At 36.8% G+C, this 17,233-nt stretch overlaps 1 protein-coding gene across 2 annotated transcripts in view; it reads right to left on the bottom strand.

The window, feature by feature from the left end:
- Nucleotides 1–17,233, bottom strand: part of Cntnap5a (contactin associated protein-like 5A) — a 982,002-nt gene that overhangs the window by 69,797 nt on the left and 894,972 nt on the right. For both annotated transcript variants that reach the window (XM_087580548.1, NM_001047865.2), the window contains 2 exon segments: nt 5,713–5,843; nt 255–339 (listed from right to left, as the gene is read on the bottom strand). In XM_087580548.1, the coding sequence (XP_087436674.1) occupies nt 255–339; nt 5,713–5,843 (216 nt within the window).

The following is a 17,233-nucleotide window of genomic DNA, read 5'->3' as shown; positions in this document are numbered from 1 at the left end:
ACTAATAATAACCAAAATAATTACCACAAAGAACTAATCATTAATCTTGAACTAACCAATTAATAAAGCAAACATGAGTGGCATTCTGTACCTTTAGGATATATGTGTCTTAGTATATCCTTCTTAAAAGCCTGTATCAAGACTGTAGGTGGGAGAAATGCCTTCATATTTGAATCATTGGACACACCAACAGAGTAAAACAAATTCATCAACTTTAACAACAGTCATGACACGTATAGAATAGAAAATCAGACCTGTGACTTTGCCTAGAACAAGTGACTTTAGTGTCCAGAATTCAACTTTCGTGGAGAAGTTATAGCTGAAGAGTTGCTGGTCCATCTGTAGGAAAATAAAACAAAGCCATAGCCCAGGATTTGAGAAGGTATTAATTCCATTTGCAAACTACTTACAGTCTCAAACGGGGAAGGATGCTCTTTAAAATGATCTCTCAAGAGAGACACAAAATGGCTCATCAGTTGTCCAAAAATACAAACAAAATACACTTTCTTTCATCTTTGAAAAATAAGGTCTTTATTGTCATATTTTTGTCTTCCCACTGCAAATTTTTCAAAGGACCCATCCCTAAAAACAAGTAACCAGAGAAGCCCATGTGGTACATGCTCTGACACATTAAATAGAACCCAGCTTTTGTGCCCATTCTCCCTTCTTCCTCCCCTCTTTTTCTTATGATTACCATTCTTTAATTCCCTCCATATCTCTGACATATTTTCAGATGTGGACTGTAGGATTTCCGCATTCTGAAGTATAGTTGGATAAATCCTTGAAGAAAGGCTGCACACATTGTTCCCACTGACAGCTATCGCTGTTCACCTCACACCATAAAGCTGAAGAGATGTCACTGCTAGATTTTTCCAGGCCTCAGTTTCTAAGGTGTCCCTTTAAAAATCACCGCTCGCTTCATGTATTGCTGATTCTACTTTGTTTCCCTCCTTCTTCTCCTTCCTGGGCTGCCACAGAAATCTATCTCTATTTTTCTCAATCTGAATGGATCCAGTAGATTCTTCAAATTTCTATTGTGTGGGGAAGATTTTGCATATACATGTATTATTTAAATGTCAGCAGACAACCACAGTGCAATTGGTCAGTCCTCCCTTTTAGTCTGAGATTGTATCTCACTTTGTCCTAGAACTTCACCAAATAGGGTAGGCTACCTGGCCCCCAGGCTCACAAAAAACAGCTTGTCCCTATCTCCTCTCTCACCATCACGGGGATTACAAGTGTTTGTCATCCCTCTTAGACTGTCTTAGACTCGAAGATCTGACCTCAAATCCTCATGCTGGCAACAGAAATGCTTCATCACCTTAGCCCTGCCCCTGATCTCTAATCCCCCATTTGAACATCTACATAATACTTTTCTCATCATTTTATAGTGCCCAGGCTATAATGGAAGAGAGACAGTCATAGGAAGGGGTAAATGAGTTGCTGAGTTTGGGGAAAATCAAGTGTATCAAGACAATTACCAAACTTCTCCATTTAGTTCCTCCATCCATAACTCTGTTTCTATACACATTCATTGAGTAACTCTCTTCAGAAACCTGACATTGTAGTTTATTGTATAATTTTAACACAAACCAGTACTCATACCATGTTATTTAATACTATTTTTCTTACCTAGATCATAATATTTCTTATTTAGTAACAGCATATATATATTGGAATTGGGTAATATGGTCAGGAGAATAAATATGCTATCTTCCTGTGTCAAAATAAGGTCTCTGCTCTAGGTTTTTCTGCTTTCTTGGACACTGCAAATACCAAGTGGGTGCTTATTATGGACTATAAACTGAATGGTGAATATTATATAGACAAAGAAAGGAAAGAAATACATCTTACTATCTGGGTTCTACTGGTCTTATGTGTAAAGAGGACAGGAAATAAAAAGGTACTCAAATATCTATTAAGTGTTCAACAGAATATGCCCCATTTAACCATCCAGTCTTCATTAAAGTTATAAACAAACAAGGGGCTGGGATATAGTTTAGTAAGGGAAGTGTATGTAGAAGAAGTACAAGGACCTAAGTTAGGTCTCAGAATACTGGTAAAATATCAAATGTGGTGTCATTCACTTCTAATTCGGGAGCAAGAGGCAAGGAGATCTCTTCAATTAGCTAGAGAAACAATCTAAGTCTACTCTATGGTATTTCTAGATCTATAAGAGTCTTTGTGTCCAGAAAAAAAAATAGAAAAAAGAAAGAAAGAAAAAAATAAAGACAGACAGACAGACAGAAAGAAAGAGAAAAAGAAAAAAGGATGACAGCATTTCTTCAACACTGAAAACTGAGGTTGACCTCCAGCTCCCACATGGTAGAGACAAACATTACAAAATAACAAGTTGTAATTACAATTCCTATCATTCACCAATTAAGCAGGTGTACTCCCCACCCTAACCCACACATGCTCAGATGTGTTTTTCCCATTCATTTCAGGAATTATGTAACATTATTTTTGTAATGTATGTAATTATGTCATGCAAATCATTTATGTTATATATCCGAAATAATTTAGGAACTTTCATCAAATTGTAATAACTCCTAGTTATCCCTATGTTCGCTCATAGGCCACAACAAAAACTGATTCTTATTTCTGTTCCACTGAAATTCCCTCCATGGCTTCGTATGTGTCATGTTTAAGTTACAAAGAATCATTCTAACTGATTTTTGTGTGATGTCACCCATTTCTCAATATAACTTTCTTTGCAGTGATCTCAGGAAGTTCAAAAGAGGAGGCTCAACCCAATCTTTTTTTAATTATTTTATTTTATATTTTATTATGTATTTTATGTATTTACATTCCAAATGTTATCCCGTTTTCCAGTCCCCCCCTCTCTGATACCCTCTTCCCCTGCTTTTATGACAATGTTACTTCTCTCAACCACCCACTTCCACCTCACCACCTTGGCATTCCCCTATACTGGGGAAATGAGCATTTGCAGGAGCAAGGGCTTTTCCTCTGATTAAAGCCAGACAATGCCATCCTCTGCTACATATACAGATGGAGCCATGAGTCCCTCCATGTATTCTTTTTGGTTAGTGGTTTAGTCCCTGTGAGGTCTGGTGGGCCAGGTTGGTTGGTATTGTTGTTCTTCCTATGGGGATGCAAACTCCTTTAACTCCTTCAGTCCTTTCTCTAACTCCTCCATTGGGATCCCTGTGCTCAATCTGATGGCTAGCTTCAAGCATCCTCATCTGTATCAGTAAGACTCTCGAAGAGCCTCTCAGCAGATATCCAAATCATGCTCCTGTAACTTGGTGGCATCAGCAGTAGTGACTACCAATATTATACCCTAAAGTCATACTACTTCTTGTGGTTTCAGAATAAATTTGACACTACTTAAAATCACCTAGAAGAAAGCCTCAATGTGTGATTATCTACATTGGATTGACATATATCGCATATTTGTAAGGAAATAAATTAAAATAATGATGTGGAGTCAGCCCACTGCGAATAGCACCATTTCCTAGTCAGAGAGTTTTAAACTGAATACCAATAAAGAAATTAAAATGGGCACATGCAAAAAGTGTGTATAGATACATTTATTTCTCTTTGCTTTTGAACTGTGATATAACTTGGTATGTTAAGTTTCTACCATTTTGACTTCACTCTGTTGATGACTGGTTATTTGGAATTATGACCTATGTTGATTATTTCAAGATATTTAGCACAGCAACTGAAATAAAACTAGTATACTTCTCCTTAAAGTCACATCAACCTTTATCACATAGCACGTGCAACATGTGGAATCGATCCACTTAATTCACAAATGTTCACTGAAGACCTTCTGATACATACTCTTTGGTAAAGAGAGAACTCTACAATAATAAAAGCAAACCAAGTTGCTGTTTTCCTCAAGTTCCATGGGTAGGTTATAGAACATAAAATGCATTTCATGTCAGTTAGCATTTGTTACTAAAGGAAAAGAGTATTATGACACAAGAATAATGGGCAAAAGTAAAGGGAACAGGTTAAAAGACTGTTAGGAGAGGGTTAAATATAGGTAGACATTGACATATTGATAAATAGTACACTTAAATAGGACAAGCCATCACATGCCTGAGGCTAAAAACAGCAGGAGTTTAACAGGGTTCTTTATGGAATGGGCTCTGCCATGACAGGAATGCACTATATGCTTTTCAGGTTAGAATCTGTGGCTCCTGAGGCACTGTGGGGGAAGTCTGTGAGAGTAACGGAGATGGCAAGACACACTTCAAATGAATGAAGCATCATTTCAAAAGCTGGTATTCTGGAATAAATAAAAAGCAGAAAGAAGGTTGAGCACCAGTATTCATCTCTCTCAGCTTCCTAACTGAGAACTGAATGCGACTAGATGCCTCATGCTCTTTTGGCAAATATGGACTGTACTCTTAAACGGCAAGGCAGAATTAATTTGAGCTCTTTGTTGGGTATTTTGTCACAGCAATAGATAAGGTAACTCACATGGAAGAGGGTTTTTGGAAATCAGTATATATCAATGTTTCCATGAATTCTGAAAATAAAATGGTAAAATCTAGCAATCTACATAACTGAAGAAAAATATACTTCTTCCCTTGAGCCAGAAAATTCTTGTATCTTTTGTCTGCTTGCTTATTTTTTTATTAGTTAATAATAAATTGGTTTACGCTTAAGACAACTAGTAGGTAGAAGTAGAAAGGTTTTTAAAAGGCCAGAAGACATAAGGATGATGGAGCTGTATTTGTGGGAAGGCCATGAGATTTGACCCATAGGCAGTAAGGCTGACATTAAAGGTCTGAGTAGTTGGGACCAGCTGTGGAAGAGAAAAAGAGACAGCACAAGCTGTCAGGTTATAGGAAGAATTAGACGAATGGTAATGTGTAATGCTTCTTCTAAAGGAGACATACTTTACAGTAAAATAGAACAAAGTCATCTTCTGAGAAAGATGTCATCGCATCTGTTGTAAGAAAAGAGGCATTTGATGTTATGAATTTGAAGGATCCAAGATAAATAGATTAAACTTACATGAACAAAATGGTGAATGTTAAACTAAATAACATTCTCACTTATGATCAAAGAGAAGTAGTCTAGACTTTAGCTGGACTTTATTAAGATCTGCCCTGCTCTGCTTTTGTCTTTTTATATAGAATCATTAATATTTCATAGAATCCAACCACACTATCTTTTCAAACATTTTTGCCTGTGCACGAAGAAACCCTTCAGATACCTTGTCTTTCTTTCCTTCCCAGTAAGATCTTACTTATCTTGAAAACCAAGTTTGCACTAGGAAGTAAGTAATGATGTGTAGAGGAGACCTGTGCCTTCCCAAGGGCTTCTGCATCACCTGTGCCCTCCTTTGCAGCCACCTGTACCCTATGCCCACTTTCCCCAAGGCCTTTCTACAATCTTCTGTACTTTCCAATTTGCATGCATCATTCTTGTTGCTCACTCATTCTGGTTAAGAGCTTATTAAATTTGAGAACAACTAGGAGGTCCAGTGTTTTCTCCTCTCCAGTGATTTCTGATAGAATAGCTCTAGTGGGGAATTCAAGAATGTGAATTTGTGCTTCTTAACTCTTTCCTAGGTGATAACAATGCCAGTGAGAAGGAGGAACATAGCTAAAAGCTGGGTTGGAATCTGTGGCAACTCTATACTCTAGGATGTGGCTTGATTGAGCTCAGATATGTTTGATGCAGAAGCCTTGGTATGAAGGCTGAATGAAAAGGTCAGAACTGAAGTACCTGAATGGAAATTTCTGGCCCGTCTTTGCTAATCTTCACCTGGTGCACTCTTCCATTGGCCAAGTTCTCTGTGCTCATGGTATACACATGACTTTCTCCTTTGCTTAGTCGAAAACGAATCTGTAAACTTCCTTGAAGAAAAAGAGAGTGGGGGGAGGACTCAAATTAAGAATAACAAGGCCAACATTGAAAGACATGATCAAATTGTTCATAATTTTTTTATTTCTCCTTTCTGGGTCTTCCTGACTCAACATTATTATTATTTAAAAAAAAACAGAACCATATATTCAGTGGACTTGAAGTACAATCTTCTAAATGTGCATACAAATTAAAGTGTGCTTCTGTGTTCTTGTTGCTATTGTTGTTTTATGTATGGGACATTTTAAGTTGAAATGCAAGTTTGAAATAAGCTCACATATGTAGTCTTGTAATTTCAGCTCTCTGTTAGCTGAGACAGAAAGGTCAGGGTTTCCAAGTCAGTTGGGCTGAAAAGAGAGACCCTGCCACAAAAAAGCAACTAGACAGAAAAAAGAAAAGCGTAAGAGGTGGAAGAAAGGAAGGAAGCTAGGGGAAAGGGAAGGAGGGAAAGAGGAGTGGAAGTAAGCAATCTGCTTGGACAAGTACACCCACAGAACTGTTTTGTAACAGAAATGAGAAAACATGAATATGTCATGAATATGACTCTCATGAAATGGTTTTCTAAAATCACCTTTCATTTATGAGTTTGAAAAAAAAGAACTTGCTATTTACACTCATTGAAATGTAATGTAATGTCTCTAAATTAACTGTTGTCTGGTTAAGGCAAGTTGACCAATCTAAACCTTCATGGCTTCTTAAATTCAAATTTTATCAGCACAGTGGTTTTCACACACAACTGTTCACTATCCATAAGATTAGGAAAACAGTTCATTAAATTCCAACCTCAGAGCTTACATAATGGAAGGAAACTAAAGAGACTTGAGGAGAGACTGGAAAAAAATATGAAGGACTTTCTTTCCTTGTCTTGTGTGTGTGTGTGTTTGTGTGTGTGTGTGTGTGTGTGTGTGTGTGTGTAAAAGCAAGAATATTGAGGGACTAAATAAAACAAAGGATTACATCATAAAAACAATAGGTAGTATGGTGTGAATATCCTTTGGTAATTGGAAAGCTACTGTATATGAAAACATGACAAAGAAAACAAACATTCATTGCTTCCTTTTCCCACGAGTGTGCACATTTTAGCTTTCCAACATGGATGCCTAAAGTGGTTGAGTAGAGTGGCCCAGGTGCATAATACAGGATGCTTTCTTGACTCTGTGAGGTTAGCTGCACTGTATAGTTGGACACTTCCTTAGACTTCGGAGGTACATAAGAGAGCAGAAAATATTGTGAACAGAGTAAAGTGTCATTCTATGAGGAATATTAAGGAGAAATGTACATTTTCTCAAATTTGAACCAAAAAGATGGATTGTGGTATATCCCTTCACATTTTCTCATTTCTCTGACCTTTTTCAACTCATTAATTTTTGCCATTTCTGGCAACCATATAAAACCAGAGGCTTGTGTTCAAGATTGATATTCTTATCCCAGTGTTAAATTCTTCTTTTCCATTACCTGTATCCCTCTTAGTAAATATTCGCTGACTCTCTATTCCCTAGTGTTCTTTATCCCCACACTCCTCCCTCAAATTTACACAAGAGTAAATACTTTAGGTTCATAGTCCTAGAGGTAGACTGTCACAGGGAATGTACTATCAATACAAAAGTCTAAACAATAGGCTAAGTGCCAGGGCAAAAGTGGTGGAACTCAGCGAGTTTGATTCCGTTTATCCCACTCTGCTGCCTGGGTAGGGGCTGGGCTAAAGGGAAGTGCTAGGCGTGGGAAAGTGCAGTCTGAAATGTGGAAAGCTGGACCCGGTTTAGGGTCCCCAAGTCTGCAATATGAGTGAGAAGGGCTTCTCTGATTCTTGGACATCCAGGCACCATTGAGAGTCTGGCAAGAGCTGATAATGGAGTCAAGGACCTGTGAGATTGGAACAGCGTCTAGCCCAGGGACAGGGAAAAGGGGCACCCTGGATTGTCTCCTCCTTAGCTTGGCATAGGTAGGCTAGAAGTTCAGAGATCCTACTACAGGAAAATTAAGCTGTGAATCTGTAGGAGAATGCCTTCCGTACAGCAGATTTTGATGAAAGAGGTAATCCATGGTTGTAACCTGTCTGTTGACTGTTCATGGCAGAAAGTGGACGCATACCTGTAATAAACTCACTTCTCAAGGTGGATCCGAAATTAAATACCATTTGCAAGGAGGAATGTCTGGGAAGAAAGCTTATTCGCTAAGCCCTCAGGGCCTCTAGGTGCCTCATTGACATGGAGATATCAGTTTAACAGCCTATATGACTTTTCCCTTTCCCTTATTTGGGGAGTGTGGCATGTGTTCCAGGCCAGGAATCTGGAATGGAGTGGAAAATTTCCTAAATCTGAGGTGAGTGCCCACAGAGTCTCTGTTTCTCAATCTGTTCTACTAACCGAGTTTCCTGGCATGGTTTTACTGTTAAACAATGAATCATTTTGCATTTATCTCTCATGTGGTCTTACTTTTCTCTCTTTTGCACATCAGCAGTGCTGTGCATTCAGAGGACACTTTCTCGGCATGACTATGAACAGAGATTTGCTGTTTACAATACAAAACTTAAAAGTGGGAGGTAGATTGGACAGGGGGATGTCTGGGAAACCAGGAAAGGGAATAACATTTGAAATGTAAATAAAAAATATCGAATAAAAAATAAATAAAAATTTAGCTTTTAAAAAAAAGGATTTTTTTTGAGATGCAGTTCCTGAAGTAAACGTTTCAATTAGAATGGAATATTGTCTCTATGAGTACCCCATACAATGTTAGTGGGCCATTTTAATGTTGATACACTCAAATTATATCTATTTTTCTTCATTTCTTATTATTTTGAGACAAATCTGTTTCCTTCTATCTCACACTGTCTCTCTCTCTCTCTGTCTGCCTCTACAACTCTGTGAGTGTGAGTTAGGGGATCAATTACTACTTAAAGATCATAGTGGGTTCTGGTGAGATGTCTCAACCAATAAAGGTGTTTGGCTAATTAGATTCCTTCCCCAGGTCCCAAAAGGAAGAAGAAAATTTACTCCCAAAGTTTTCTTTTAACCTACACACACAAGACATGGCACAATCCACACTCATACAGAAATATACAATGAAAATAAAAATATGAAAAATTCTTTAATTGAAAATGATAATACAAAACTTATATTACATAAAAAGTAAAACAAAAGACAGTGATGAGGATGTTTTGTCAAAGGAATCACTTTTGCAACATAAAAAAAGTGCCTTTATCGAACTGGACAGAATTGCATCACATGTCTTATTAAACCTATCTCATTACGGTTAAGTCTTTGCCTTCCATGTTCAACTAGAAAGTTCTTTGCTATTCCTCCCTTAATTTATAGATATAAGAAAACAACAACAGGGAAAAGAAAAGAAAGAAAGGAAGAAAAAAAGAAAGAAAGAAAAAAAAAGAAAGAAAGGAAGGAAGGAGAGAAGAAAGAAAGAAAGAAAAAAAGAAAGAAAGAAAGAAAGAAAGAAAGAAAGAAAGAAAGAAAGAAAGAAAGAGAAAGAAGAAAACAAGCATTGGAAATTGAATAACTCCTTAATGTATTCACTTAACTATTTTTAAAGTCACATGGGGGCAGAAACTAGATCTACCTGCTTCAAAATGGTCTTCCTTAATAATGAAGCAGACTAGTCATTCCTCCCTGAGCAGAAAGGCCTTCTATGGGAGATGTTTGCATACTAGTGTCCTTTTCCCCGGTGAAATTTCAGGGTTGTTTGGATTTGCATTTCCCTAATAACTAAGGATATTGAACATTTCTTCATGTAGTTCTCAATCATTTAATATTCCTCAGTTGAGATTTCTTTGTTTAGCTCTCAGTTTTAATAGGGTTATTTGTTTCTCTGGAGTCTACTTCTTGAGTTCTTTGCATATATTGGATAATAGCCCTCTATTAGATGTAGATTAGTAAAGATTGTATCCCAATTTGTATGTTGCCTTTTAGTCATATTGACAGTGTTCTTTGCTTACAGGAGTTTTGTCGATTGCTGATCTTAGAACATAAGCCATTAGTGTTCTATTAAAAGAATTTTCCCCTTTGCCCACTTGTTCAATGCTCTTCCCCACATTTTCTTCTATTAGGTTCAGAGAATCTGGTTTTATGGGGAGGTCCTTGATCCACTTGTACTTGAGCTTTGTACAAGGAGATAAGCATGGATTGATTTGCATTCTTCTACATGATAACTGGCCATCCATCCAGACACTGCCCACCTGGGAATCAATCCCATATACAGTCACCAAACCAAGACACTATTGGGGATGACAAGAAGTACATGCTAACAGGAGCTTGATATACCTGTCTCCTGAGAGTCTCTGCCAAAGCCTGACAAATTCAGAGGTGCATGCTTACAGACCACCATTGGACTGAGAACTGGGTTCGCAAAGGAGGAGTTGGAGAAAAAAACTGAAGGAGCAGAAGGGTTTTGCAACCCCATAGGAAGAACAAAAATATCAACCAACCAGACATGCTAGTCCTCCCAGGGACTAAATCACCTACCAAACAGTACACATGGAGGGACCCAGGTCTCCAGCCACATATGAAGCAGAGGATAGCCTTATAGGCCATCAATGGGAGGAGAAGCCCTTAGTCCTCTGAAGGCTTGTGGCCACAGTGTAGGGAAATGTCAGAGAGAGGAGGTTTGACAGAGTGGGTGGGTGGCCTCATATAAGTAGAGGGAAGTGGGATAGGATATGGAGTTTTGGAGGTAAAAGCAGGAAAGGGAATAACATTTGAAATGTACATAAAGAAAATATTCAATTAAAGAAAAAAAGATATGCTGAGATTACAAGCATGCACTATTTCATCTGTTTTTTCTGTGGCACTTAGGGATTCAAATTCAGATTCTTAAATGTTTGTAGCAAATGCCTTGCATATTGAACCACCTTCCTAACTCCTTTGTTAGTCTTGACAAGCAAGCTACCTAGTTCGAATCTAATGTCAACTTCCACATTTCTTTTCATCCTTGGGGTCTAGTTAAAGACACTACTTCAGGAACCACCATTCCTCCCTTCTATTCAATCTATGCTTGTTTCTATATATCTATGATCAAGTTCCCATTAGTTTTTTTTTAATTTAAAAAAATCTTAATTTTATTTTTATTGTAATATCTGCTACATTTCTTTAGTTTTTTCTGGTCTATACTGGGAATCCCTAGGCTTTTGCCATGCTTCCTGTCTCCCATTCCTGTGTCCTCCTTACTCTCAATCACAATCCTTTCAGATTTATTTAGGCTTTCCCCAAAACTAATGCTACTGTCATTTGTAACATCTCTATATCAAATTGCTCATGTACAATCCATATCTAATATTTATTAACATTTCACATTGTCCTTGTCATTCATGATAAATTCATTATTTTCATAATATATCTGACTCTAGTTTTATCCTCAATTAACTACTAATTCGTTCTCCCACTTTATGACTGACTTTCCCACACTCTGTCTTTGCATAATGTTGAAAATATCAGGGTATGCACATCCCTGAATGTCTCTATAAATAAGACTGGATAATCTCATAAATTCTTGTAGCTCTAGGCCATCTTTTCAAATGGCTGGGAAGACTGGTGACAGGATCTTCTGGAGACTACAAACTGAAGTTAAATTATCATCAGGCATTTTTTTCTGGAGACTACAATCTGAAGTTAAATTATCATCAGGCACTTTTATTGAAGGCTCCAGAGGAACATGAAATGTGTGTGCATGCTTGTGTGCATGTGTATATGTGCCTGCATGTAGATGTCTTGCTTGTGCATATGTATACGCACAAGCATGGTTGATATATATATATATATATATATATATATATATATATATATATATATATGTGTGTGTGTGTGTGTGTGTGTGTGTGTGTGTGTGTGTGTGTGTGTGTGTGTGTGTGTGTAGAGAGAGACAGACAGACAGACGGTGTTTTCTAATTTTTGGAAGCCACTGGAGATTCTTATTCCTTGTCATTAATCAGCATCACTGACAATACTGCTTCTATCATCAGGTTGAATGGCCATCAGACCTATCAAGGATGCCTCTGTGCTTCTGTAACCACTTATTTCAACCTTTACAATACTACAATCATTGTGTTTATCTCCCAGCATGATCAAGTAAGATTTCATCTTAACAAAGTACATCAGTTAATATTCTGTCTATGTATGGTTACTCCGAATTTGGTAAAGATAAAAAACTTGCATGAAAAATCTCAAAATTGATTAAATATCATTATCAATATAGTTGAAATATCACTGGTTACTCAGTTTTATTTCATGGTTTATCTTAAGGATTATTTTCATAGTCTGTTATTCAGTCATCAAAACTTTTCAGATAAAGGTTATTCCTAGGACTCAGTGAATAAGCACTGGGTTTAACAATCACAAGACCCTGTAATCTAACACCTTGCACAGAAATAAACAACAAACACAACATAATTATCAATATTATATGCATAGTGTTATTGTATAGAAACTAAAGTAGAAAAATTTAATTCTGTGAAATAAATCTGAGTATTTATAATTAGTCATTTTACATAGATTTTCCTTCACATTTCATAATGTTTATATTGTAAATTTACATTTCATCATGCTTATCTTAAAGCAACCCATTAAATCTGAGCATATAAACATTCAGAATTGTTTAGAAGTTTTTAGATCAATGAGTACAGTAAAGCTACTCTGGTTTCACCAAACAAACCAGAAAAAATACACCTGACTTGAGAAACTACATTTCTCATTAAGAAGCTAAGCTTATTTCCTTTCTAGGAATTGTATTTACACTGACATGTTTGTCAAGTGACTATTATATGCAGCGATAGACTTATACAATAGAAAACCTATTAATTATTTTTAAAAAATCTCCACAAAATTCATGTATTGGAAGAGGTTTTATTATCAGAATGTCCACACTACTCAGGGTAAACTACAGACTGACTGCACTGTATTCAAATTCTAGTGACAATATTTTGTAAAATAGAATCCTATATTTATATAATACTACAAAATCCCAAAGAGTAAAAATAATTTGGAGTACCACAAACAAAAGTATCACATATGTAAAATAGTATTGTCAATTAACAATATTTATAAAAAAAACAAACCAATGGCTTAGAATCAGGCATCTAGGACTATATAAGAAAACCAGAGCTCAGGGTTAATAGACACACAAGGCACAAAATCTCGATGTTTAAAAATGTTTGTTTATTTTTGAGATGACCTATGAAGGATGCATTTAAGTAAAAGCATATATTCCAAAGCACACTTGTGAAAAGAGAGAGTGGCATTCACGAGTCAGATCTTCCCTTCACCATAGGTTCTGGGCCTTAAGCTCATGTCATCAGACTTACACACCACTGCCTTTTCTCACTGAGCATCCGGCTGTCCCTGAGAGGCTAAGAAGAATCTCAGGTTGCAACCCCAATTATCTTTTGGAAATTATCACCTTTAATTTTGGCTTCATATTTTTTAAAAAATGTTTTTTTTTCATATTTCTTGGTATGCTATTTGTAGTTTTAGGTTATACATTTATACCTGTGAATATGTTCTGGGTCAACTTTTGAGCATGAATCCCATTTTGGTCTGTTTTGTTGGCTTTATTAGTTCCTCCCTGTGAAGAGGCAGTCCATATTCCTTTCTGTATTCTTTAAGATCTATAAAGAATTCACATGTGAGGACTTAGAATTGTCAGTGTGGGGTAGATATAATCAGCAAATATCTATCTATATATATATATATGTATATATATGTGTGTGTGTGTATTCCATTTAATTTCATATACATGTATGTATGTAAGTATGTATTGCATCTAAAGAAAATAAAATGAATATTTCAAAGAGATACCTGTTTCCCACTTGTATTTCTATATGAGAGACATGTATTGCAAACGTGAAGATAAACTTTAGAGGCCTGATGAAGAATGGATTACAAAATTTACTATGTTTATACAGTGGAAAAATAAATCCTTCCATTTGTAACGTGTTTTGGGAGTGGGGCGTTTCTGATAAATGAAAAAGAACAGACACAGAAACAAAGGTAGCATGGGTGCTCTCATACATATAGACTCTGAAAATTTAATCCCATAGACTTGAAGAGGAGAGTAGTGGTAGTATGAGGAGTGATGAATAGAGATACTTATCAAAGAGCATACACTGCCAGATATAAGAGGGAGAACATGTTTTGAGAACATAATTCTTAGATAACTGGAAATAGAACAGTTAGAAACTGCAGGATTTATTATAGAATCAAAATTTATATATATGTTTTGAATCTTTGTCAAACTGAAAAGGTAAGATTTGGAACTAGAATGAATGATTAGAATGTAAAATCATGCGCTGCACTTATAGAAGGCCCCATGAGCATGAGAATGCATATCCTATAGTTTTTTGCAAAACAAGTTTAATGCTTCTATACATGTCTTTATGATGTGGGAGTAATGAATTGGTTCATTCACATCTGAGGCCGCTCCCAACTTTTATAACTACAGCTCCCAGGACCTGATGCCATTTTGTGTCCTCTGAGGACACCTGAACGTATATGCCCATGCTCAAATGCAGACACACACACACACACACACACACACACACACACACACACACACACATACTATTAAAATAGAAATACATCATTAAAATTAAAAGAAAAATGTGCAGAATGGTGAAATTAAGAGTTTCTTTGATTTAACTTCTGACTTGATACATATTAGAATTTAACTGCTGATCTGATACAATCTGAAATCACCTGAAAAGAGAGCCTTAACTGGAGAATTGTCTACATTATCTTATCCTCTGTGCATGTCTCTGGTAGACTGTCTTATTTTTGATTCATGTGGAAGGACACTGCCCCCTTGTAGTAACGCAAATTCTGAGGCAAAGGACCCTGAACTGAATGTATAGGAGAGGAAAAAGTAAGCAAGAAATGAAACAGACAGGTCTTCCTGCGTTTATTTCTCTCTGCCCTTGACTGTACATGCAATGTGAACAGTGTTCCTCTTAACTTTCTCTGTGATGTCTCTATACCAATATGTTGTGATGTAGAATTGTAAGCTGGATAAACCTCTTTCTCCCATGGGTTTCGTTTTGCCAGGGCGTTTTATCACAGAAACAGAACAGAAACCAGAACAGCTGCGAACAAATCTAATCCATCCCCTTGCTTCAGATCTATGCTTTGGGCCCGGTCGTCACATGTACATGGGATACCGGGTCCACAAGAGATACTTTATCCTGTATGTGCTTAGAGATCCCATTGACCTGCTAAAGATGTGTGTTTCTTTCCTTGGAGACGAAATTGACTTCACATCCACGAAAATGAAAACGTTTCTCCTATTTTTATATGATTTATGTGATTTGAAGTCACTAGGACTCAATGCAGTAATTAGTCTTTTAAAAAGTCACATTCATGCAGCTTTATGAATTTCACACTATGCTTTTTGATCCAACTCCCTTTGAACATAGACAATCTTCATAAAAAACACTTAAAACTTTAAAATATCTGACAGTAATGTCACTCATATATGACTTTGAATACTCAGTGTTTTATTGTCTATAGACACTGATGGAATAGAGGAATACTTGGTGATCTTGTGAGGCTTAGTGCCTGGTAGTAGAATGGTCTGAGAGGTATTACATCCTTCTCATGAGGATCTCTCTCCCATGTTATTTATCTCTATGTTGCCTTGTGAAGGATTCTACTTGTGCAAACCATCTACTGACATGTTACACACAAAGTGCACTTCTCTCAAAATGCAGTGTTACTAACTCATGAAAGCAAGGTACGAGGGAGCAATACAGAACCACAAGGTGGCCAAAAGAAGTATTTCATTGAGTTTATTCAGATCTAAATAAGAAAATCACAAAGACTTTCAGAGAAGAGACATTCTGAATTTGGTGTCTCGAAAAACCACATAACTTTTTTTTTATTTCCATCAATGATGAAAAAGCTAGGCTCAGAGTGCACATTTGCAACCTCAGTGTCAATAGAGTAGAAACATCTAGATCCACAGAGTTAGCTAGGCAGTCAGCTTACCCATTCAAAGAGTTTGCATTTATTAGAAATCCTGTCTCAGAAAAGAATAAAAAAATCTTATAGCCAGAACTTATGGAGTCATTTTTTCTTTTTGTTCCTTTTTTAAAAGATGTATTTATTTTATATAAATGAGTTCTCTATTTGCATGAACACCTGCATGCAAGAAGAAGGCACTGAGTCCCAGGATAGATGGATGTGAGACATTATTTGTTTTCTGGGAACTGATCTTTTTTTTTTCTCTTTTTTTTCGGAGCAGGGGACTGAACCCAGGGCCTTGTGCTTGCTAGGCAAGCGCTCTACCACTGAGCTATTCCCAACCCCGGAACTGATCTTAAGTGTGGAAGAGGGGCTAGAGAGATGGCTCAGTGGTTAAGAGCACTGACCACTGACCGTTCTTCAAGAGATCCTGTGTTTGATTCCCACCAACCTCATGGTGGCTACAACCATCTGGAATGGGAATTGATTCACTCTTCTGGTGAATCTGAAGAGAGGGACAGTGTACTCATACATACATAAAATGAATAAATCCTAAAAAAAAGTTTGGAAAAACGGAAAGATTGAACAATGTTAGCTGGTAAGGCATCTCTCCTGCCTCTAGAGCCAATTTCTTTCTTCCCAGAAGACTTTTTTGTGTCAAGTTAATGTAAGACTATCTATCACAGAAATATGAAAATTATGCTTTCCATGAAAGTAGGGAGATATTCCAGTGGGTTTATGATTTCACTAGTTCGGTAGAATGAAAGGTGTAGCTTAGTCAGAATAAAGCGCATTATCTTTGGACCTTTTATCTTCTTAGTGTCTGTTAGGTTCAGTATAGTATTCAGCCAAATGTGAAGAAGACAAGGCATTTGAGCCAGTTTCTTGTACTTTCATAAGTGAAAAACAGACAAAAACAGGGGCTGGGGATTTAGCTCAGTGGTAGAGCGCTTACCTAGGAAGCACAAGGCCCTGGGTTCGGTCCCCAGCTCCGAAAAAAAGAACCAAAAAAAAAAAAAAACAGACAAAAACAAAAAATAAAAAAACAAATAAAAACAAACAAACAAACAAAGAAAAAAATGTTCAATTAGAGATGATTTCCTAAACCACTTTCTTAAATCATTAACACTCAGAATAACCAGCTCTTAAATAACTTCAGGCACTTCCTACATGTACAACTAACGTAGCCTTGGTCTTTGGCCTGTTGTCATGGAGGTGATTTATTACTCTGGTTTGTGGGTTATAAGAGAGTGGAATAGCAGCAGGTTCTGATACTGCTATATAGGATGTTGTGTCTTATTTTAGCCTTGCCTTGGATAGAGGAGCACAGATTTGTGACCATCTAGAATTTTTGTCCAGAAAATTAGGGGAGTGTATCTACAGAATTCGTATTGTGTGCCATACTAGTTTTTATGTGTCTTTGCCTGATG

The sequence above is a fragment of the Rattus norvegicus genome, chromosome 13 (assembly GCF_021556685.1).
Source record: "Rattus norvegicus strain SHRSP/BbbUtx chromosome 13, alternate assembly SHRSP_T2T, whole genome shotgun sequence".
Taxonomy (NCBI): Eukaryota; Metazoa; Chordata; class Mammalia; order Rodentia; family Muridae; genus Rattus; species Rattus norvegicus.
This window is presented reverse-complemented; position numbering and strand designations above follow the sequence as displayed.